At 43.9% G+C, this 26,168-nt stretch overlaps 1 protein-coding gene across 1 annotated transcript in view; it reads left to right on the plus strand.

Annotated features, from left to right (window-relative positions):
• The window catches only part of LOC131261907 (lachesin-like), a 50,090-nt gene extending 24,353 nt beyond the window's left edge, over positions 1 to 25,737 (plus strand). The window contains exons 6-10 of the mRNA XM_058263764.1: positions 14,444 to 14,594; positions 14,675 to 14,817; positions 24,928 to 25,080; positions 25,369 to 25,473; positions 25,655 to 25,737. Coding sequence (XP_058119747.1) covers positions 14,444 to 14,594; positions 14,675 to 14,817; positions 24,928 to 25,080; positions 25,369 to 25,473; positions 25,655 to 25,737 — 635 coding nt within the window. The remainder of the gene's footprint in view (positions 1 to 14,443; positions 14,595 to 14,674; positions 14,818 to 24,927; positions 25,081 to 25,368; positions 25,474 to 25,654) is intronic.
• Positions 25,738 to 26,168: the final 431 nt, after the last annotated feature.

Consider the following 26,168-nt stretch of genomic DNA (forward strand, 5'->3'; position numbering starts at 1 on the left):
GCCTTGAGTGTGCTCGTATAAATAGCGTTCGCTTCGGAAGATTAGGGCGAGCAAAGCCCGGTCCTTTGATGCTGACCATCAAATGGCACTTCAAACGCCGTCAATCGATTCAACAAAGACGTGCACGGATACTGTGGCGATGGGTTCGATGGTTGGAGCCGACCCACCCATGCGGCCGTCTGATGAGCCCCAAACACTTGACGTGTACGGACGTGCGGGAAATGTTTGCATCTAATTAAGGATCGAAGTCCAGGTCGGTGGATTGGGGAGGGTTAATTTGATTTTGTATCCGGTAGTTATTATTACCCTTCGAAGCCTTTGTAATGGGAAAGAAAAAATTATTGAAAATTTTGGTAAGCGTTGAGTAAGAATTATTAGTAAATATGTAGAGTGTGCTTTTTTATTAAAAGACAGTTTAAAGATGGACAGACAATCAATCAAAACTAATCAAATGTGATTTTTAATATTTTGGGTATTATCTCTAAGACGCCTAACTCAATTGAATTTTTATAACGCATTTTGTTTAATTATTTCTGATATAATTCTCAATTGTAAAATTTAACCTAGTTAACTAGTTAAAATAAAGTTTTTCCAGGTTTCTAGTGCAATGCAAAAGTATGTATCAATTATTTCATTAACAGTTTTGTTGCTATATGATTAACACATTATTTTTCTCAAACTATATTGTAATGTGCTTCCGGGAAAAACACTCACCTTCAGAATGCACGGTACATGCATTTTAGGAAAATATGGCGTTACATAATTAAACAACCTATAATACCAGCTTGCCAAGGCTAAAATAATTGATGATCGCGTAACAGAAACAATCTGAAGCAAATGTCGGGAGCAACATTAATTTCTGCCAAAATAGTTGCGACAAGCTGAGTAAATGCTGTCGCAACGATTATCATCTTTTTATGTGATACCTTCAATCACGCACATTGCAAAACCTTGCGGTAAAAAGGGAAAATGTCAACTTAGCACATTGTCAAAAATTCGTTACGATACAGCTTATGGGCGACGTTTCATTTCTTTCACAGACATTTCTTGCTCTCCCCGTGCTCCTCAACAAGCACGCTGTCCTTACAGTCGTCGCAAATCGTCTTTGCTTATTCTTGCGCGGCAAAGAAAACGTTCCCTCCCAAAACAGCTGGGCCATTAACTGTTTTGGCGATTTTCGACAGACCGCCAAATGACTGCGCTATCTTGCAATCGGCTTAACTAATTACCCTCTTCTCGCGCGCTCCAGCAACTGGTTTGCCGTCCGTCGGAAAGCCAGCCTTCGCGCGCGAAAGTACACGAAAAACAGGGCCCCCTTTCGAACATTCGCACAGCAGAGATTCTAATGACCAACGAAAGACTGGCAGACAAAGTCATAAGCGCGAACTGTCTAAGCCCCAATTTACATAATGGCCGTTACAATAATTTGTTCCATTCGGTTCCGTGGCCTCCCCACCACCCATCTGGCCCCCTTCTTCACGACCTTCCGGCGCGCATTACTTTGCGGTGATGTGTCGGAAAATCGCCCACACCCACCCGCAACGAAGGGTAACAATACGCTCGTGGGGGGAGGTTGAGTGGTGTAAAAACAACTTTCAACAATCCCGTCCCGGAAAGTGGAGCAAAATTAAAGAACCCACACCAGTCGGGTGCGGAGATTTTCGTGTAGAACAAATCCCAACAGGACATCAAGTGGTGCTTCCCCGCATTCGGGCGGGCAGGTTGCGCCCCGAAAAACAAATGTAAAATTTGTAGGCTGCCACTCCGGCACCGTATCCCCTTTCCATCATTATCCTTCCATTCGCTCGCACCCTCCACTGCCTCCTCATCCTCCCACAAAAAACACATCGGAACCCGCGGTAAAATGTTTCCACGATGTAGACATAATCGTAAAACGAATCGCATAATAATTTTAATGCTAGTCATAAAATCAACACTGCGTAGACACCGGTCGGTGGGTGAAATGGCTGGGCGTTTAGGTGTGGTTGGACGTTACGGCGCGCCCATTCAACCCCCACCGGGAAATCCAACCCGCGAATGCTCCGGATGCCTTCCCGATTTCTGCCGAGTTGGGAATCTGCAATGAATTGCAGCAGCGTTTTTTTCCCCCACCCATTCCGTTCTGTGGTTTTTTCGGACAGCGGATGGGACGATAATTTAGCGCGGAAAACGCAAGGGAAAGCCAATGCCGGCGAAGAGACGTTTTTCGTCTAGTTTCACACCGGACAGAATGAAAAAAAAAACGAAGCGAGGCATCAGCCAACCGATCGTAACCGTAAAGGGAGGATACCACAAACAAACGAAAAAATGGCCGAACCACTTTCCTTCTCTACCGGGGGGAGGGGGAGGAGACAAGCCCGAGCAAAGCAAGATTCCGTGCTAAAGTTGAGCGTAAGCCTTTGGGCCGCGAAGGGCACATAGCCAGATGGAAGCAAACTTTTCTTTCACCCACGAACCACGAACGAGCCCGGCTACGTGCGTGGACTTTTGGATGAGACTCACGTTCTCGACCGGGGCCACACTCGACCGGGGTCTCGTCGTTTGAAGTCGAAGAAAGGACTTCTTTCGGCGCAACGTAAATAATGCTCACCGGGCGCTACACGGCGCTTGGTCGGGAGTTGATTTAATTAGAAGATTCTGACGCACGCGAAACCCTCGGACGGATATGCGCTCTCATTATCGCCCCTCGAAAGCCATCCCGCAATCAAATCCAATCAAACCGTACCCTTAATTACATTCCTAGTTAGCGTTAGCGCTAACAGGAGAAGAAATAATAAATGAGAGGAAAATTGCGTCCATCAAACTGCTGGGTTTCGGATTAATGTCCCGAATGGATCTATACGAGGCTTATCATTGGAACGAAGCTTCTTCACTCACATCAGAAAGTTGATACGTTGATGTCCAACGTAGAGGAAAAGTGATTTTATTTTACTCACAGAGTGCAAAGCCATTAATAATACATATCGATTGGTATGAATACCATATTTGAGGAACAAACACTTGCCATTTCTGTTCTATTTCACCCTGATCAGTCACTTCCAATAACCAATCGAAAGTAAATTTTGCTTATGGTTTCAAATTTGGTAGTGAATAAGCTCTCAAATACAAACTGATAATAATTTTTAATGGTATCTCAGCATTCAAAACAACTAAAACTGTAAACATATTGAAACCCACAACAACAATCTTAAATTAAAAAATGGAATAAGATGTTAATTTTTATTATAATCGTATTTTTATAAATTCAAGCGAAGCTATTTGATCTTGCTATTTCTTTTCATTAATATTATGTTTAAACAACGCTTTTCTATAAGAACACAATCTGTCATGCTTAAAATACACAAATTAGATTTCTGTTATCCTGATGAACCTCGGTCCCCCCTCACATTCTAAAACTGATTCAACAGATTAATCATGCTTTCCACGTCATCCCAACCCACAACCAGCACTGAGTCAGAGTGTTTGAGCAATTATTCAAAACTTTTCCCTAATCCGGAAACAATATCCTAGTACGCGTCGGAAAAGAGCGCATTCGAGCTCTACCGTCTTTCCCGCGCCTGGTCACGATAAAATTGACTCATATTTGTCCTTAACCCATCATAACTTCATTTCGCAAGAAGCACTTTCCACACCACGCCGTCGACGGGCCGGAAGTCTTCCGAGCCGGGAAGGATTTGCTTCCCGTTTGTCAGTCGGTCTGTCTGGCACTTTCTGGGAGTGTGTTTATGTTTACAGTCACACAGCGTGGCATAAAGTAAACTCACCCCGATCCTTATCCACTGCCGGGCGCAGTGTGTGGGTGTGTGGGTGTCACACGTTATCCAGTGTCACGAGAGCGGGAAATCTCCAAAACCCCGAGTGCAAATATATTATGACATTTTATGTACTTAAAAACAGTCGGCAAAAGTTTGGCGCGCCGGCGGAAGGACGACATATCCGTTGGAGGGGTGCGTTTTGGCAGATGTGTTCTTATGCTTCCCAGCCACCTATCCCCCCCTTTTTTCCCGCGCCCGTAGAATACTTTTCCGGATTGTGACGCCAAATGGCGATGCTTTCCCGAAGCTCTTAGCGCAACCCCAGCAGACTCGCCCTTTTCCCGGGGTTGCAGATCTGGATTAGCTTCAACATGACGACAGCACGCCATGCTCCGGAGCGCGTTCGAAACACACGCGCCTGACGGGGAAAACCCCGAACCGAAGAATATGCCAACAGTTTCCTCCATTTCGGTTTTCAACACCCGGACAGCCGGGGCCGGGAGGGTTGAACGGGGCCGGCTTGGAACGTGGGAAAAGTGCGGTGCCGATAGAGAAAACTCGTCCGCCGCAAGCTGGCGAACAGGCCGGGCGCAATAACCATGATTTTGCCACTTTGGTTGACGGTTTTTATGTCGGCTTTCATCGTTATGGTGGTTTGAGGTTCCGGCGGGTTCCTTTTTCTTCATTTCTTCTCGAGACGAGCGGGGAAAAAAAACGTGCCAAAGAAGCAGCACGGTTAGAACACTTCGGGGTAGTTCGAGGCAAAAACAACTCCGGTCGGATGCCGTCACGGCTAAAGAATATGAAACCAGCATAGTGGAAGAGGTTGTCTTAGTAAAAAAACAGGACCAGGAAAAGGCAACGAAATGTGGCTTGAAAGTGGATTTTTGTCAAACCGTTTTATGGTCTAACGATAAAAATCGTTTGTTTGTGTGTAGGGTGAGGATTGGGCAGGATTATTCCGCAGGTTGAACCGCTCTGCATGCTCCGCACGCGAAAACGAAATAGTGTTTCTCATAAACGAAACCAATCGAAAGTGACAACCGGCAGGACGGGTCGCGATAAATCGAAATGATAAATGAACCTTGATACCAGCCAAACGCTTGGCCAGTCCCTGGTGGTATAAGGGATAATTTGTTGTTCACCTTTGCTACCCTGCCAACTATACCAGCGATGTATTTAACATGTTCAAAGATCGTTTATTTTTCATATTGAATGTAGGATACCGCTTAATCATGTGCTTCAGAATAAACAGAACATCACAGCTATTGGGTTAAAAGTTTCAAATTGCTCTTTCATGATTAAATATCCTGCTAATACTTAATACCAATCAAATTCATTAATTTGTCGCAACAAATAACATAGCAGCTAAATATATTTTCCACTCTTCAAACGAAACAAATTAAACGAGAATTAATCCCGCTATACAGCAAAACATAAAAAGTCTTTATTAAGTACATTTCATTACTTCAATTTCAACTTTTGCTTTGATGTGTACGTAAACCGTGAACATACACTCCACATATCTATATCGGATTATTTAATAAAATTAAATACCAGCCATACCGTAACAAGCAAAAATCGGTCGGTTTACAACTTGTAACACTACCAGTGATGGAAATCAAATCTGTATTTCGTCCGTTTATCCTGCAAACACTCGGTCACAAGCTAGAACAAACATAACACCGCCCGTGTGCAACAAGTGAACAAATGCTTCCCATTTCCCGCAGGCGTTATCAAACAAACATTCACCCAATCCATTCCTTCCTCCGCAGAGAGGGCTTTGCGAGGACAAAATTGTTCAATAACACTCAAACGACCACTCGATTTCACCACCCATGACCCGACAAACAGTTGTAGCACTGTGTCCCGACCGGCAACAAAACTGCCGACAATCCCAACCCAACCAACTGTTGAGCCCGACGGAAGGGGCCATGTCCGGAGTTCGCAAGACAAGCGTGCAAATTTAAATACGACCCATTTCGAGGCCCTCTTTCGAGCATTATAAGCGCTTGCCTTATCGCCCCTTCCCGAGGTGGAAAGGTGGGGATTGGTTTATGGCTTCCTTCCGGGTTTCGGTCCCTGGCGGGAGAATGAAAAAAAAACTACGGGGTGACAAAGCTAACACATATTCGCACCAATTTGTTTCTCGACCACCACCGTCGTGGTCCCGATCTATGTTTGTTAACAATTTTATTAAAAGCAAATTATGCAGCAGGCAAGTCGAAAATCAGCTGCCACACTTGGGGAGGACAGGGCGCGTTTTCCTCTCTCTCTCTCTTGTTCTTCGGTTTCCTCCTTTAGTTTCCTCCCTTGCTTTGGCGAAGGATCGAAAATCCTTCAGAAGTAACTTTCGTCCCCACGTTCGTTTCTCGACGGCAGCCATGGAACACCATGGGAATATGATTGAATATAAATTACGAAATTTTTCCCAACCGCCTGCCTACTTCCTTTTTCTTCCTTTCACCCCGTCGCGACTGCTGACAACTTGGTGTCAATGTCTTCTGGTGAGTCTCTCCGGTGAGTTTGGCCTCTGGACCTCCGAACTGGGGGGAACTGCAGAACCAGGACCGACCGACCGACACCACCGATGTGACACACTGGAAATATTAGCATTTAGATGTAAAGTTTTTGCCACACTTTCGGATTCGTCTTTTCCCGCTCACCATTGCTGCACGCGAGGAAAGCCGTTTGCCACCGGAACTTACCTCCGTGTTGCTTGCAATGAAAATTCACCGCTGCGTAGTGGTCGCCTCCGGGTCCGCCTACCTTTGGCTCAAAATATGCTCGACCCATCGGATCCTCCCTCTGGAGATGGTCGAAACATCTGTTTCCTAAGGACAAGGAAAGCTTTAAAAAAGTGGGTGAAGAAAACCCGAAGAAAACGACCATTCGAAAGTGGGCACGGTGGTTACTTTGGAGCTTCTTTAATCTTCACTTCCGGCGACGCGACGGACGCTTTGAGGGGAGTGTTCTTTAATCTCATGTTGTTTTTCCTCCCTCATCGACGACGCTCGTTCTTCGTTACCCTAAAGGTCTCACCATACTTAAACCCACGATTTCTTAAGATAACATCGTCCGGGCGTTTCGGAGTTGGAGACAAGATTTAAGAAGCGACAGCATATGTAACTAAGGGAAGCAAGAAGGTCGTCCGGTAGGGAAAAAAATGTGCTCCCGATGAAACTATGATTACACGGAGTTGAGTGTCTGCTTTTTTATTACTGCGAGAAACTGCATATTTTATTAAATCTTGGATTGTAGTACCTTCTTAGTTTGATGCGCAGAAGAGTGGATGAAGTACGTGTTTCAGCATGTTATTAAAAGTTTATGGCCTGTTAGATAACAGCATCAATCAAAACTACTTTTGCTTTGATACATTAAGGGTTTAATGAATTCCTTTTTCACATTCTTTCGGTATCAATACCATTTCTACATTTTAATTAGTTTTTTAACATGTTTGACACTCTTTATAATATGATTTATATGCAATTCTCGCCGGCCATCAAAGCGTTCATTTGCTTGCAGCTGTTTTTTTTCCGTATGCTTTGGACATTCGAAACGAGCCTGATCTCTTGGAAGAAAACAGACCAAAAAAATGGGCCAAGAACAATCCTGATTGTTCCTGAAACAATCTAAATGAAATAAGTGGCACTCGGCATAAAACTCCAATTATGCTAAAAGTTTTCCATTTCCGCGAGGCATCTGCATCAGCAGAAATGAAATTAAGTTTCCAAACAGTTGAAAATCGCTTGGCAAAATCACGCTCATGCCTTCCGGAACCGTGGGGATGTTTTATTTTCCCCGGCCCGAGCGCCGACGAGAAAAGAGCTATTTTATGTTTCATTCAAATCGTTCTCGCTTGCTGCTTTAGATGCCCTTATGCGCGCTTATAGTTACACACACAAACAATGCAAGACAGTATTTTTTTTTTATATAGCTCTTGAGTTGTTGTTTTTCATCAGATCATTTTCTTGTCTTAGAGTCGCCTCTGGCTATCTTTTCTCTTGGCTACTCAAAGCTTCACTCATTACTCCGGGCCCTATCAACTGAGCATAATTGGTATCCGCCTGTCCGTGCTGCTGCCATCTTCAGGCTCTCCACCATTAATGAACCCTCACTGATTATTTTACCTTTAACATATCTTTAGTAAAATGTTCGTGTATACCGTTCCAACGATAAAAATATTTCAAAGAATATTCGAACTCCTTATTTGTATACTTGTTTAAAATATCTAGAACTGACCCCGCAACAGGTTTACCTCAATTAGAAGACAATTGTATCGAGACCCTCAGTCTTCTCGTAGACAATCAAACCGTCATCGATTTAATAATGCCATAAAGGCGCCCATTTTCCCACCACAAAACCGCAAATCCAAACCCGTCCTTATGAGACCGTCTAGGGAAAACGAAACAACATTCAGCGAACCGTAAAGTGTTGATGATGTGACCACTTAAAGCCTCGTCTGCTCTCTCTGCTGCTGAAGAGCGGCTCAAAAACCGACGAAAGATAACGACGGTTCGAGACATCGAGTGGAACCCACCGGTTTACCACTGATTTGATGACCCCCGGGGGCTCGTAACACTTTTCCCGGACACCGTCTTCGCCTTCTCCTTCCGCCAGCACGAATTTTCATCCCAACACCGACCGTCCTGAGGCTGGATTCCTGCACAACACACCATTCTGGCACCAACCATCATCACGCCCAACAAATTGAATTCCCATCAAACGGGAAACTCAGTCGACGGGGTATTCTGGAGTGGATGAACTTTTGTAACGTACAAGAACAAGAAAGTTCCCCGAGAAGATGTTGGGCCCCAACTGTGGTTGTTGCAATGGAAATAAAATTCCCTCCCCTCTGCCCTTCGGCCTCAAACAGAATACACAAACCGATATATAGACAAAAAAATGCGAACACTAAGATTCCTCCAAAGCTCCCGGTCAAACCGACGAAAGAGGAAGCAATAAAATATTTATGAACATGTTCCTTCTTCCTCGGAAGAGGATCTAAGGAAACCGTTGATTTTCAAAGTTTGGCATCCCCACCAGCAACCGTTGTGGGGGGGAAAGTATTTGGCAAGCTGTGTGGTTCAACGTTTTTTTTCCTTTGAAAAATGAAAAGAAATTGCTTATTGCGTTGATTTAAAGTAGGGAAACCCCCGGAACGAAAGAAGCGTAATGCATGCTCGGAATCTCGGAACATTTTACTCAAAAATTTCGCTCCCATTTTTAAGTCCACTTGCGAAACGGTGGTCACTGGAGGGAGCGCGGAGGGTAATGCAAGCCGAACGTGCAGTAATATTTCCGGTCCGTTTGAAGTTTGGCCTCCCGCGGCAACAACGTGGTGCATTTTTGATTAATTTTACATTTCGGTTCTGTTTTAAGTGAAAATTATTAAAAATTATTCTCAAGCAAATGTTTGCAAGTACAATTTTTAAGGTGCAAATGTGTAAAAAGTCTTTGTTATTAAACTTTTCCATTAAACCGCAGCGTAAAGCTGTTATTTCAAAATCAAAGACAAACAGAACACCTGTGAACATTCAGATAAATCGTTGATCCCAAGGGCTGGGAAAAGAAACAACCGTTTGCAAAACACTTCCAGCAGTTACCAAACATCAACAGCATTTTAGCATTCACAAGTTCTCCAACGAATAAACAACCGACACGTTTCCGTTCTTTCGCCCGTACGGAACGCAAATCTAAATTTGAATATCGTGCCACACGCGGATTTAAGCTTGCGGGTGCAAAATGAAGTCCGGAAGAAAGGAAAAAAATGGCGATTACGCCTCCTTTTAGCCCAGCTCTGCTCCTTTTCCAACGCCCCCCGTCACTCGACAATGATCGCATCACCTCTCGTGTACGGCTCATCAGCATGACGAATGAAGGAGCTTGATTTATCCTCCGAACAATGCGAAAATTCTCAACAAGCCTTAAGCCAACAAGCCATTAAAGCACTCAACGCTTTCCACTCCAACCAGCGGGTGATAGAAGAAGGGGAAAATCGTACGACACCACAAGAGTTGGGCCCGGGAACTGATTCTATCTTATCACCCGGATGGTGCGAGGATTCGTACGGCATCGAAAATCGGACGCGTACGTTCATATGTTCGTATCGCGTGGAAAACCAAAACCGCCAAAGTCGACCGTACCTGACGTAGTGCCGTTCGGAGAAGGAAAAACGCTTACGGTGGAAGAGCTAAACCTGATGGCGGGCAACGTCATTCCACGCACCTGCTTCGGAACTCGAGCGATCCATCTATCCTTCTCCGGCAGTGAAGGTTGGGGCCACAAACCCCGATGGTTGCGACCATCGATGCCGTTCTCGGTTCATTCGTAAGCCTCCCTTTAAAACCCGTGGCCTGTGGAAAAATGGCCTCGGATTGCACATACACTATGTGATGCTATTCCAGTGAAGGCGAATGGCGTTCTGGACACATTCTGGCGTAACCTCATTTCAACGAACTGACATCAAATGTGTTTCAAACGAATCCCGATTTGAGGCCTTCCACAAATAGCGAACATTTGCGGCTTATCCATTTTTCCACAGCGGATTTTGACCCCATCAAGCACAACATGTGGAATATTTCTATCCTATTTCGAGGAAATTAAATTGAAACAGTAAATCTTCAAATCAAACAATTCATCCAAACATTTTTCTAATGCATATTGTATATGCAATATAGTTTCCGTGAAAAACTAAGTATAAAATAATGAAAAAAATGACAAATATTCCATGTTATCATCCAACTACGGTGGCAAATTATACGTTACTTTCAGGCAACGGTGTTTGTAAAGTACGCCTTAGCACAATTTGTAACGTCCCTTGGGCTCACTCGCGGATGCAAATCGTCGTTTATGTTCCTCTAGACCAAAAGTGCATTTTTCCAGCCAAAACGGACATAAAACGATTCCAACCAACTCTTCCCATATGCTTCAACTTACTGCTAGTTTCAAGGACCGTGCACATAAAAAATCACTGCCCACAGGACTCTGGAAGCTGGACCGAACGGCTCCCAGATGTGTTGTCCGTGTCGATGGCAAGTGGCAAAATGCGATTACGTTGCAACCGAACGTCCAGAGAATCAGAGACGACGAGGAAGGATCCAGCACTCGACAGCAATATCACCACTGATGCTTTCCGTGGTAAATCCTTAAAGTGTTTCCCCTAATGTTAGTGCTAAATGTGTTGTTTTTTTAAGTGCTCTCATCGGAGGTTAAGTATGTTTTTTATGAAGGAAAACTTATAGTAAGAACTGAATTTCCACACCTTTTTCCTATGTATGAAACGCGCTATCGAGAATACGTATTTATTTAATGTTTGTTTTTGAATTTTGCGATGATTTTCTGATCGATCGTTCAACAACAACCAAGTACATGAAGGCTTCTGAAAAATAGGTTGCTGTTTCTCATTTCAGAAAGTAAAAGTTAACCAAAAGTTACAAGAACACTTCAGAGAAAATAAATAAAGATACAAATAGGTTAATTTTCGACTGTTGGATCAAGTTTTTAAGTCAGTTGAAAAAAACCAAAGCCCTTTCAACTGCACACTCCTAATAAATCAAACCATTTTCTCGCCTCTCCGGAAAATGTGCTTGTCCAGCTGCTGCCGGTCGGCAAAGAAAAACACCCAACGTCATCGCTGATGGAACGGAAAACAGATGGTTTCTTATTCATAGCCTAATCATCACGTGGAATCAACGATGCTACCTGCCGTATCGCCACCCTCAATCGGCCATTGCTATTAACATTCCAATCAATTCAACCATATCAGATCACCCCGGCCAAAGCCACTCAGCAGCGACGGCCTTTCGATTTAACCTTTCGCTTGCACGACCGAAAGTCTGGTCACCGTACCAGAAGCCATCGGCCACCAGGAGTTCAACCTCTGCTCTGGACATGATCTAGCTTTGAGGCTAGAAGTCCCGCGAGGCAGGCAAGGGAAAAACTCATGCTCTTCCAACACCGCACGAATGGAACGGTTCGTTCGGTGCAGTACGCTGGTCAGCTCCCGGTGGAATTTACACCTCGATTCGATTTCCGTACCCGGTGCTTCCTCGTGGCTGAACGGGTGGATTTATTTAAATTCAATTTCCATCCACCTCACCCAGCAATGGACCCTTTTTCGAATCCTGCAGGGCAAACATAACACGGTGCGGCCTTCGATGGCAACGGCGGCTTCGGTACTTTCACTTCACTTTGTTTTTCCAGCCATTTAGAGAAGTGTACCCTGCTGGTGTTTCGGTTCCCTTTTTGCAACGATTTGATAGAACACTACGCTAAACGACAGTTTGAAAGCGAAACAAAAAACAACCAGAAAATCCTCACCGAACACGACGACACGATGGTCCCATTCAATCGGTGGAAAAATCCGCCAAAATAGATGGAAAACAAATGAACAGATTTGAGCCCACTAAATGGATCTCTTTCCGTGTGCTTCTCAACCGGTGTGAACACATCAACCAGGTACATTCTATTCATGGCAAATCTTTCTGTTTGTTTTTCTTTCCTGCCATGTTTTCCATCGTCCGAATTGGTTTAAGTTTCGTAAAGCAAATTGAAGCACACAAGCGTTCCCGGTAGAGTGGATCCATGAACCGTTTAACAAGAATGTTCTCTCGGGTACAGACACAGTTGCCTTGTTCCTCACCAACCACTCGAAAGGATTGTGATAATGCGGAAATTCAAATTTATGTATTATCAGCCCGCAACTCTCCCGACGCTATCGGTGCCTCAGGGTGATGATGTGTCGGTGCTAATCCAATGAAAGAACCGCGAGTAAAAACGTGGCATGATCGGCTCGGGCGGGGAATAAAAACGCCAGAATGCTTTAACAAGGTTTTTGTCGATTCACTTTTTTTTCTTTCTTTGCCACTCCCAGAGGAGTCCACGAACCATGTGCTTTACTATCCATATCTGCAGACACGGTGTCACATCTTCATGGACGACGTTCGGAGATTTCATTTTTTGCACCCCTTTCGGTTATAGCTACCGGGGGTTTTCCCCGAGTTTCGTTCCACCAGCGCCATCCTCGAACCCAGCTCGGAAGTAATAAAATACGTGAATGGCATTAAAAATTCATTCATTCGACTACCGAAATGCAGTGCCCGGATTTGTACCGTGCCGTTTCGGTTACGACAGTCTTGGGTGAGAGGCGGAGGACCTTTGGGACGGTGGAAAACAGAAAAAAAGGATTCGTTCTTTCCCCTGTTTTGTGTCCCCATACGGACTAGACATACTCGTTGTAAGAAAATAGAGTTATCAGTTGTAAGGAAAACGTTCCCGGAAGTTCGTTTCATGGTCTCGCGCATATTTCACGGTTAGCGCAATGCCCAAAACCCATACTTTTATTTTATCCTCAGCCATGACTTTACCTTATGATTAACTGTATCACAGCTAACAAGTACATACGACTTGACGTTAGAACATATTTTTTGAAAGGCATAAAACACGCTTAAAGCGCCACATCCACAATCCCGGCCCGGTTTTTAGTAACCCCGGTCACGGACCGGATGCCGCTCGTTATGATTGCAGCTTCGATTACTAATTGACACATTCGACTGCGGCACGCAGGACACACCAGTGTGCGATCGGGACAATTAATCAATCATCACGCCTTATTAAGCACCATTATCTCCAACGCCGCCAATGGTTTGGGTTGACAAGAGCGGGCGACCGGTCACGCCCCGTTCGCGACAGAAGTCAGTTATTTATTTGCGTAGTCAATCGGACTATTCATGGAGTATTTAACGCTCACTTATACTACCAGTAAAAAAAAAGATTAATCTCACATGCCTTTCCCACGCACGATGAAACCGTTACGATGGTTATTTACGTACTGACTGTACGCATATTAATTGGGAGAGCCACGATGGCAATTTTAAGCAGTAAATTTCATTATCGAGTGCGTGAGTACATTAATCTACAGACGAGTTTTTAATTATCCATCACAACTCTAATTGAATTTTTCTTAACTTAATTTTAAGGGAATTTACAATCGTCGAAATTCGTTTTTAAAATAAACTTAAGTTGTGGATTTATTCAATATAGTTGATTAAGCACAAGAAGCGAATTCTTTCCTCCCTCAAATTGGCAAAATTTATAAACATCCAACAACGTACCACTTTAAAATCTCCCGTCACGATGACCCTCGATGGTTCGTGACTCGTCATCTCCACCAAATGCATTTGTCATATGGCACATAACGACGTTGTACGCCAGGACGTGCAACCATTCCTGCGACATGACACACATCTATCGTGCCAGATGGACAATACTCCTCCGCGCCATGTTTAGAGTAACAAATAACTAGACGATAAATTTCCCCATTCCCATCAGTTCCGCTGAAAAATGCCACAAACTGCATGAAAAACCGGGATCACACCCCTCTTGTTGGGAAGTTTTCGTTTCAGAATGTTACTCCCCATGATGCATTTGACAAACGTGAACTCATTGCTGTCACTCATCTGCTGCGTTCTTACATGTTTTGGATGAAGTTTATTTGTGCGGGACCGCGATCGTCGTTGAGTTACACCACAGTTACAAATCTCTAGCTGTTAACTTTACGTTTTCAGGTGGTAAACAACAGGGAAGTCTCGGTCCATAGCCCGAACGAGCGGAAGTGATCTGAAAAATGTGAAGAATGTTTACCGTTACACTTTATTTACATTTTTATTCTTCTCGGTTTCACCCAGTTCCACCGATGCTCTGGATACCGCACCAGCTGGTCGGGGTGCCACTGTACTTCAACGTGACGCTGGAATGTTTCACCGAGGCGCACCCAACATCGCTGAACTACTGGACACGCGAGGACGGCCACATGATTCATGACTCCAAGAAGTACCGGTAAGCGACGAACTGCGAAACAGCGTCCAGGTGAAACTCAATTCCACAAACTTCGTTTCTCTTGTTCACCACCTCGGCAGAACGGAGTCCAATGTCGGCATGCCGGTGTACAAGACGCACATGCGGCTACACATCTACAACATCCAGCAGACGGACTACGGGACGTACAAGTGTGTCGCCAAGAATCCACGCGGCGAAACGGACGGAACCATCCGGCTGTACAGTGAGTACATCTGCAATTCCCTTACGCAACCTGCTTAATCCGGCCCCGAAGACTAATAAGATAGGACAGATTAATTCATAACCGTGGGCACGTTGACACACCAGGTTTCACTTGACACCCGCCCGAATGCGTTTGTCACGTGTGTCGTGCCGCTTTCGGGGTACTACTTAGAGATCCGCCATTACCTTGGAGCAAAATGAAACTAAACAACCAAACAAACGAGCGTTTACCGGAAAGCGCACGAACACACAGCCTCCCTCTTCCTCTGATTCTCTCTTCCACGAGTTCACAACTTTCTGCGGTGCTTTGTTGCACCTAACACCGAGCACGGTGCGCCATAAATCACAGTTCCGTTTATTGGCTGACAGTTTTAATTACACTTATTAAATCATAAATTAAAACTTGCCGCGCTGCCGGCCAGCCAACCGGCAAACACCTGTCATTGAACGTACAATAATTGAAGCTATTATGTTTTATGAAATGCATTCCAATGGAACCCTGCACCCTGCCACCTTCACCCGGCCGTTCTGTTTCACTCCATTGGTTTCATCGCTGGCAACGTGAAGTTGACAACTTCTGGGACACGGCTTCGGCCACGCCACAAGAGGTGCTCGCGTACGAGGGGTGGTTTTCATTAAGTTTCTCCAACACCTTTACAAATCGACGATTGCGGATGCTTAGGTCCTCCACAACATCCCCTGCACCGGGAGGAGGAGAAAAATAATCTCATCCCAAACGATGGTCCGACTTTGTGGTACGATTTTGAAATGGTTTTCACCCTGAAACCTGCAACTCGAACGTACGAGCCGGCGTACGAGACTGCCTCTGTACATTAGAGGGGGACTAAGAAGGGGCCGTTGCAGTCAAGATTCTTCCACCCTCCGGGGAAAATCCTCCCCCAGCCGACGAATCTTTTGAATTATCTTACCAAGGGTTACCAAGGGTAACGCCATCCGTCCTCCGTCGGCTCAACAAATGGGAAATGGTACACACTCAAGAACAATCCCGCCAACATAACATTTCCCATGAACTACGCTTCCTCCACGCTTTGCATAATTATTTATTCAGCACAAAAACACAAAAGGCAACTGGAACCGTTGCCACACCTGGGCGGGTGGCGTTGCTGGCGAGATTTTTACTCCCACCGAGTGGCGTTTGCCTTGGCGTAACGAAGCCTTCGAGCTTTCCCTTTAAAACGGGAGATGGGGTATTCCGAATGCAACCCAGGGAAGCAACGGGACGCTGGCAGTGGATCATTATTTATGACCAAACATGCCGAAACCAGGCGTACCGTGCATGATTTGTGCCAGCAGGCGGTCGGTCGGAAGGCACCGAGCATCAGGTTCATGCTCGAATCAAAGAATACCTGGCCGGTTGCCGTGTGTGAAAGTGACTTCCCGAAGATCTGCCCACCGTACTTTTCTTCCGCCGAGCATCCGAGCGTCCGGAAAATGGCAGCTTGCGTTCGAGTGCATTCGCATGTGAAAACAAAATGCACTGCCCTCGACACCATCCTGGCCGGGATGAGCCGCCAGCTGTAGATAACCAACCAGCGCTTCTCGTTGGGCAAAGGATTTTGCATACAGGTTAAGAACTTGCCGTACGAGCTGGCTGACGCTAGGTAAACACAGTTGTTCTTCTTGCGGTCGGTTTGTGGCAATGTTTTAGATTGTTTACCACAGCTTTAGTTTTAACCCCGGTCGTATCTGCTCGGTACGGGAATTTTGTGAAATCCTAGGACCATCGAGAGAATCATCGCCAACGACTTCATTAAAATACCTTCCGTAGAAACCAATGCAACGTTGGGAAGATGGGGAGGATGAGAAAAACAAATACGAGTGAAGAGATTTTACCATTTGCTATTATTGAAATCAAACCGAAGAGGAAAGTAGAATTGAACAACGTTTAATATTTTAGAATATTAAATTTTTAAAAATCGTTCAAGGCCACGTATTCTATTCAGATTGAAGGCTAAGGTTGAACAACCCGTTATGATATTGATTTATCGTGTCTATATCGCTTTTTCCCCTTCAAGAATGTTTTGTTTGTAATCTATTCAATGGGCACAACTAACCCACGAAAACCAAGTCAAACATTTCTTTCGAAGTTAAACCCCTCACCAGTTTACTTCCGCAACAAACAAGTCCTTTTGACAGGCTTCGGCATACAAACAACTTAGGTGTACTAAGGAAATTCATAAATAATTACCTTTCCAATGGCTCGCCGCAAACGATTGAATCCATTTCGGACGGCATCAATTAATTATGGCGACATAATTTAAAACTCTCCGCTAAACCATTTTCCTTACCCAACCACCCCCAGCGAAACCTAACAAAGCGTAAAGTTACCTCTGCCGGGAGGAAAGCTAATAAATGAAAAACAGGAATAAAAATTCAACAAAACGCCACTGTTCCAGCGACGTCGCGAAACGCAGGGTGTGCCGTCCAACGGAAGGTCATTGTTTGTGAAACCTCAGATATGCCCGCACACTCGTTTTGCTCGCGAAGGAAAACCGCAAAACTTCCCTCGGCGAACAACAGCGGGGGAGCGGCGAGTCGTCTGATGGCCTTTTTATCGCTGATTTGGCACCGACTGGGAAGAGGCGGTGGAGAGTCGGATCCTGTGGAACGCCGCGGGGACGAGTTTTCTCGTTTTCTTCCGACGGAAATTCAAACGAAGCGTGCTTCAGTTATTTTTGCGCGACCATCCATTGCCTCCCGCGTCAAAGGCCAACGCCGGGCTGGCTCGGCAGTGCAAAAGGACCCTCGCCATCGTCATGATCGGCGCTCTCGTCGTCGTCGTCTGGGTGGTCCATTATTACTCTTAATAATCATATTTCATTCAACCATTGTGCGGCACATTGTTTGCTTCAATAAAAATATGTTTTTCCAGCGCATTACCCGGGCTTCCGGTATGCTGCGACTTTGCCATTCCCGGTGTTTGCAGTCTGTGACGAAATGACACTTCGGCCCCGGTTCGACGGGACTTTGGCCTGAGCGCGGGCGGAGTCGGAGTCAAGGTTGTAGAAAAATTGCTCAAACGTTGCAAGCATAAAACTTCCTCACTGTCTTGCAAACCGCCGCCACCACTTATGATGATGCTATTGATGCGGCGGTACCAATACTTTTGGTTGGTTCCTAGAATGGACGAATAAATTATGATTACAGATTTATCCATGCTCGATTCAAGGAAATCTTGACATGATTTGTGTATCATTTTATGAGTATCTCTTTTTATTTGAGAAAGAAGGACTTGATTTAATTTTCTCACGTTCGAGCAAACAAGATTTAAAATAGTTTTTTTCCTACACGAAACATTAGTTTTTACTGTTAGGATAAACATATCAATTTGATAACTTAACATTTTCTTAATCACAGAAAAAGATTTACACACACTTAATTTATCTTAAATATACGTTAAATCAAGCTTAAGAACTCCTCTTAAATATTTTGTACCTTCGTTTGCAAATTCTCGTTTGGAAAGACGAAGGAAAATGAGTTTTTCCATCACTCAACAATCGCCACCCCCGGCCTAGTGCCTGTTCTGACCAAACCACCGTTAACGGACGAATGAACACCTTCTTTTGCATCATTATGAACCATAATCAACGAAACTCACCTTTTTCCTCTACCTCAAGCACGGGCAACCAGCACCCATTTCCCAGAGGAAATGTATACTTCCCTTATGCTGATGGCCCTTGTCCCTCCTCGTCCGAAGAACGAAGAGCTGCCAGAAAACCCATCCTTCGTTTTCCATGTTTTCTTATGTTTGTAGTTCACCTTGCCTGCTTGACTTTATTCGTCCGGAGGAGTTTTTCGCTCGCTCTTGCTCACTCACTTTTTCTTATTTATGATTTATCACTCTTGACTTACTCGACCCCAAAGGAACCCGGTGCTATTGAATTGACAAAGGATGCTTCCGCTATTCGCTTTTCACCCGGCTTTAGCAATTCCCTTTTTTTGTTGTTGTTACTCCTAACGCTACTGCTCTTTTCTACTTCCGGTGAACGGTAAGTCCAGTGGACAGAATTTTAATGAACATATTGTTATTTAGTCATCAAAAATGAAAAGTCATTAATTAGGTCCCCACTTGACGCAATGAGAGACTTTAAGGATGTTTTTTCTGTTTAAAGTGATCAAACAGAAAAAAATGTTTCATGTTCTTGCTGATAAAATTAACAACTTACAGAACATTTGATTTATTATACTTTTACTGCAAAAATTAGTAACGCACAGAACATAACTTTCAGACAATTTTAAACTTCCATTTCCATTTTACAAATAATTTTCTACCGTACGATCACGTTTTCAAACCAATTTTACCCAGCCATAATGAGCAGGACTATTTAAAGCAAACTTTGCGAAAAATGATAACCGCTCTTGCCGAACCTAGTAAAACTTTAGGAGCACGTAACCTTCGAGAAATTATGCCAGCACCAAAACCCATCCTAAAGTAATCTCTACGCTACTATCGGATGAGACACAGAAAAAGTCATACCAGGCTTTCGCCAGGGACTCATCCGTGGTATAGAAGACGATGCTTAAGCAAGAAGGAATTTTACGCCCCCCTTCCTGAAGGTAAACTCGTCCTCGTAGGATCGTAACGCTATGTGGCTTCCCTACTGCTAGACTGCACCTCGGTTTGTTACAATTTAATTGAGCTTATTACATTTTTATTCATAACATAATCCAACATACTCGCAGCTAAATATGTTACTCCCGTACCGTTACCGCCGAAGGCCGTATACTGTCTATGGAGTTTGTTTCGCCACCGAACTGCTCTAGATCCTGTAGTATAGTGGAGGGTGATGTAATATGATTACTTTCAACATTAGTGCCGTCTACTGAACGATGCAACGGAGCTCGGAATGCTCATCATGCGTGCAATACTCAACCCCTTTACGACTACTGCTATTATAATATCCCTTTCTGGGACGATGGAGAACACATGGAAGAGAGTAATACTGGAGACTAGAGCGAAAAATGACTTACATTAGGATGCTTTGTGCGGTTTAACCAAAGACATCGAAGAATAAATCATTACATCAAATTAGACACCAAGTCGGGATGCCATAAAATGTTACCGAACGATGCTTCAAGATAGTGCTTTGTTAAGCTACTTACACAGTTTTGTTTAGTTTTGGGAGCTTGATAATATTTTTTTTTTCTCATTTAGAGATAGGTCAAGAAGATCCAAAAATATTTAAGTCCCTGCTTACTAAATCTACAAAACAAATTAAACAATACCAAAAGTTTTTTAAAAGAAATGACACAAAATAAGTGAGAAAATATTTCAATTATTTATTACTATGATAATCTAGTAATAATTCAGTAACTACTGAAGGTGAACATATCGCAAACACGAATATCTTCCACATTCGCTTCATGTCGAACACCCCATATACTGCATGATTTTCATTTCCAAAGTATAAAAACAGCAATTGCGTACCACGCTGTAGCTCTCCATCATTTAATCCCCCTTCGATTGGCAGAACAAAACTGTATTGTCCATTTGCACGCTCTCCATCCGCATTTGACGCATTTGCAGCAGCCGTCCAATTCGGTAATGCCGGTTACAGCATTCTGCAGACGCACACCGGCGCATCCGGATGCGCTTATTACCGCTGTCGGAGTTGTGAAGAGATGAAATGATTTATGGATTACGTAAATTCCAATTCCAACCGGCAACGGAGGCGAAAGGCTGACCGCTCGGACCGAATTTTGCCCTTGAGCGAGCTTTACACGGCCAGAGATCGGGGCTGGCTTTTACAAACTCATTATAAATTTGCATCAATTAAGCGTATCCTTCCAGGCCGATGCGCAGACCGTTTCGTACTTTTTTTGTATTATTGCGGGTGTGTTTGTTTTGACTGGTTTTATGTGTAATTTTGGCAACTTTTGTTTTCAGTTGGAACGGGATACAACAACGTAAAACAAGCCGCTGAAGGAAGACCGCCAGAGTGGATCTTTTTTATCCACTTCAATCAACCACTCTGGGGTTTGTGAGGGTTTTTTATTTGTTTCTGCAGAAAACATTTCCAGATCACTGATACAGAGAGTAATGCTGGATAATCCGGTTTTACGTTTCCAGATCGTTTACAAACCGTAACCGTGAAAACAAGTGGTACTGGTTTGACAAAATTTAGCATTTAATATAAGTGAACGCTGGTATTGGAGAAAAAGTTTTAAACTGATTTAAAATGCCTCCGAGCAAGATGTTATCAACCAACTATTAATCTAAAAGATTGAGTTGTGAGTTATATTTTCCTTAATTATTCGGCTTCCATTATTGCTATAAATCTAACCATTATTGCACTTCTTATCTAAATTGTAAAACTCTTCCTACTCAAATTAGTGATGACCTTTCGCGAGAAAGAAATTACTTCCCGAGTAGGTGACCAATGAACCCACGTAGTAACTTTTTAAACATTTGATTTATGAAGGACATCGTGCAGCAAGATACTAAACATTTTATGGGCACAGATTCATCATCGAGTACTTCATCTTTGCGCCCTCGCCAAACGAAGTCGGGAAACATATTCCACGCGAATGTTTACGGTGAAGGATCTAATAACCGCTCTTGTTTACGTCGCCCATTGCTTCAAATTACACCATGCTTGAGAAATAGTATAGCAAAGTTGGATCTTTGGCACGTTACGTAGCCCGAGGCTATGAGGTAAAGTTACGCCGTAAAAACACTTCTAAGATGGGCATCCAGCCCCAGCTTGCCTCAGCTCGACTAGCGAGAGGAAGCTATGTAATTCGAGCTCCGGTCAAAAGCCGCCCGGTCACAGCTGCTCTAAAGGGGTGCAATTTTTCTTTTCTTATTCAAATTTTGCCTCGCTCTTTTTTTTCTACTCGAAACAAGAGTCGGAGAGCTAAACTTGAAACATCACCTCCACCCACGGAGATTGTTCGACAACAATACGAACGAAAGGATAATTTCAGTTCTTTCCGACAAGCAAGCTGTCACTGACGAATCCTTTTCCCCTTCATTTCATGCCCTTTTCCCTCGCAAGGCTCCAGCGTTGTGCGTCAGGCCGTCGATAACTTCAAACTCCCACTCTCCGACAGCTGTCTTCTTTCTTCATTTTTTCTTCTTCTTTGTGAGAAAAATACCAACTCGTTGCCTTTACCGAACCCCCAGCCGCTTGACGCTGATTGCTGCGGATTTTGCTGCTTTCCTTGAGGTTTCCCTTTTACGGTTATCTTTTGCAACATGCCTGATACGCCACACCAGAAAAAAAAGAAGTGGGCAACTGAAGACTACGGAACGGAGAGGATGGTCATGACGAAGGGAAAATAAGAAGGATAACCACCTTGACACCCATCTATTTTGGAAAACATTAATTTTTACCGCTGCTCTATCGTGTTTGTATGAATGAAAAAAAGGAAAGTAGAATGAAAGAAAAACAAATTAACAAAAACTGAAACTCGAAAAATATATCCATGACGAATCAAGAAAAACTACTGGTAATTGTAATTTATTGCGATTTGCAATATCTTTTCACGGATTTACTAAAAATATTATAACCATTCATAAAAATCTTAAACATAAAATGCTTTATTGTTGGATGCAAAAAGTTTTAAAAAGGACATGAAATAATACAAAAGTAACGGTTAAGGTTGACAACAAGCCTTAAATGGCCCGTTAAACCGTTGAAGGTAGCCGATCGACGGGTTCGGCACCGATTAGAGGACAAGCTTTAACATGTGGCCCAAGCATTTCTACCTCTTTAAACCCCTACAAACATTCAGAAGGCGACGGGTTCTCCCATCACATCACCTTCCCATCTTGATGGTGGCAGTTGATTTATATTCTAGACGCACCCTCTGGACGTCAGGGGTGCAAGAGTCTTGGGTTTTTTTATGCTACTTTCATTCCTTTCATGTTATCCATTTTGGGGCTACCGACATCGGTTTTCGGTTGCCTTATAAATATTCCAACGGAACATCCGCCACCGAAACGGTGACGATGGATAATGTGGATGGATACCGGGCGGGGAGCGGCGAAGGAAAATAATGCCCACCAAACAGTTACCAACCGTCGTCAGACGGAGGTAATTTTGAACCGAAATTCGTAAAAAAGAAAAACCACCCACACACACATCGGAGGAACGCAAAGAAGAACATAGGTTCCGGTCAGGTTGAGGCTGAGTCCTTGCACCTTGGAAAAATTCGCTCACCCTCAGAGGATGGGTAAGGCTACCTGTCATTGTTACTGCTTGCCGGCGAGAACGAGGTTCACCAGAGTCACGGGAAAGAGGGATAGTAATTTCCGCGCACGGGATTCGAAACACGAAGCCGAAAAAAACACCGACAATTTGAACTGTCTACAAACGCTGGCAAGGTGGGCGGATGCTTCACGCCCCCAAAATACCCACACCTGCACAGCTTCAACGGTGATGGCGTTATTATCAGCCTCGTCATCGTCATCATCACCATTTCGTTTCGACAGTTGCTCTCCGAGCCGACGTTTGAGACAGTGTCAAATAATGGCAGAATAGAACGCAAGTCATCGGCGGTTGATTTATTGGTGAAAATGGTAAAATAATTGAACAAGGACTTTTAAGTTATTTTAAGGCACGGAGGGAATTTCTCACCCTTGGTGACAAAACATCGGGCAGAACGGACGAATCGCCAATATAACCGTCATCTGTTTTTTTCGATTTCTCAAAAATGAATGATTTTATTTCTACCCATACCAGACGTCCCTTGAAGCCTTCAAACGATTCTATTTATACAGATGGAAGAAAAACTTTCTTGATTCGCATTTCCCGAATTCGAGAAGCACAGGCAAGCAATCCAATCATAAATAAAATAAGATATCATTCCGGTGAACCATAGCAAATCTCCGATCCGGTAGGATATCGTCGTAAGCGAAAATTCAAATGATACCACCCTACCGACTTCCGGTTTCGGTTTTTCCCCCCACCCTTTTCCACTTTGACATTTGCTTTAAAACCAACCACAAAACATTACCGAACGGACCGGATGGATCATTTGTATTTCCGCTGAACTGTTTGAACCTCTTCTGCCTCTTCTTTTGCAAGGTGAGCCTTTATGCTTCGGCCCGTCCCAAGGTTCTCTTATTTGATGCCCTCGAAGTTTTGAGCTTCGTTCCTCGTTCTGACCTAGTAAATGCTGCGGAAAATGCGTAGGCAGCGGCAACAACAATCGAGCAAAATATACCTATTATGCCTTCCTAATCCGGTCCTGAGACGGCATAGCCTTGGAAAGGAAGAAAATGACCCGTAACTAATGCTGGCGTAATGCTGTTACGGGGGATTTTATATTTGGGGTCGGAATTGGCATGTTTTAGATCGGAGCTCTACATGATCTTCCGTTTGCGAGTGTAGGCTTTTGAGGTGAATCCAAACTGTTTTTTCAATCGTTTACAATCAAGGTCGGAATGAATCTTTGTTTAAAATCATGGAATCTATTTTTTAAGATCACATCTCTAAATTCGAGTTTCACCGGAAAATACAGTTTATTTTATTTATTTTTTTAAATTTTCGTTCATCCATCTTCATCCAGGCTTGCTGCCACACAAAATATAATCACCTTCGCTTCGTGACCATAACTCACGATTTGGGAAGCCACTTTCCGAAAACTCCGGGAAGCGTACAAAACTTTCCCTCTAACGAGCTCCCTCGACGGGAGGATCCAAAGTGGATCGTTGGAGTGCCCGTGAATGGCCCGGGTAACCGCCAAGTTATCGTGTCCCTTATGTCGTCCGTAAGTTTTCCCAGTGGACTTTCAATTGGACGAACGAAAGCCGGACTCCCGGCATCCACCGAACGCAGAAATACAGCTCGTTTCCGGCCCCGGAAATCATCTCTTACCAAAGGCGAAGAGCCACTTGGTTGGATGAAAAATATTTTCTATTGCTTCTTCTTTTTTTCCACCCCACCCACCGTTGGCCCTTTTCACCTCTTTCCCGATCGGTACGCATTCAGTCGCGCCAGCAGGACTAGTACTATTCGATTTCAGCATTATGCTTCCCTTATTTTGGTGTCTCACGGTGCAGGCTAGCCTATGTCCGACTCACCCAAATCTTGCTACGTGTCTTCTCTCCGTGACTATTTTTTCGTCCCTCTTTTTCTGCTAGCATCCACACCTCCGACAACGTCACCCGGACCGCCGACGACCGAGTCCTACTCCGACCAGTGGCCCAACCGGAACGGTAACGATTCGGCGGGCGGCCTCCACCATCATCACGGTCAGCATCCGAATTCCTATTCCGTGCACGCGTTTGATAGAAGTAAGTATGTGCCAAGTGTATCATCATTAAAAGGGGGTCTGCAGCTATTTGTAGGGTTCCTGTGCGTCCTTAAGCACTGGATTACGTAACCCCGAAGGGTTTCACACTTGAGTGGGAGTAATTGAATTAAACCTACCACTAATATGCGAAGGGAATTTCATCGAGACCTTCCTAAGGCCACGAATTCTCAAAAGGGAAAATGGTACCAAGTTGCCGGAAGCAGTGCAAACACAAAACAATGCCAGCTAATAGTTTATGGAAATATTCCACACTCTTTATTCCGAACAGATTCTAAATACTCCTCCAATTTGAACGATATCGATCGATCGGAGCAAAAGTCCTTCGATACGAAAGTCATCCAATGGCCACCAGAAACGATTCGTAACAATCAAGGTAAGTGATATAGTAATATCGAGTGATGTGCCCTACCTTTCCGCTGTTGCCTTTTGATATCTTGTAGAGAAATAATTTTGAAGTATGCAAGTCAAACAATTTTTAGTAAATAATATTTAATAACATTTTTCCACGAACCAAAACATCAATATAAATTCCACATTTCTCTGTTTTCGCGCAGGAGCTGCAGTTACTACCCGAAATATTCTGTCCATTATTGTTAGCACAAGTATGCTATATTTAGCAAAAGTATGCCTCCAGTAATCTCAACAGTAATCAAACCATTCTATGTAAAATAAGTGCACCCGTGCGTGAAGAGTAAACGGAGGTTCAGCCACTTCGCAAACAAACGGAACGCTTGTTGTAATTGTATACTTTCTCCGCCGCCGACCCGGGGACAAGGTGATAGATGGTTTGAGTTATTATATTTTTTGTTTCTGATTTCTGAATGCAAAATGTTCGGTGGAAAAACGGACCCAGGTGCGGTTCCAACGCATCAACTGCAACACGCAGCTACAGCAACAAAAGAAACTATTTCAACATGTATAACTGAATGCAGGGTTTATAAACATATATACTAAATGAAAAACTATATATATACAAGTATATACTAATTATACAATATATTACAAAGAGGAATCCCAGGCAAGCATATACACAGCAACATTTAGCCAAAACGACGTGAGATAGCACTG

The sequence above is a fragment of the Anopheles coustani genome, chromosome 2 (assembly GCF_943734705.1).
Source record: "Anopheles coustani chromosome 2, idAnoCousDA_361_x.2, whole genome shotgun sequence".
Classification (NCBI taxonomy): domain Eukaryota; kingdom Metazoa; phylum Arthropoda; class Insecta; order Diptera; family Culicidae; genus Anopheles; species Anopheles coustani.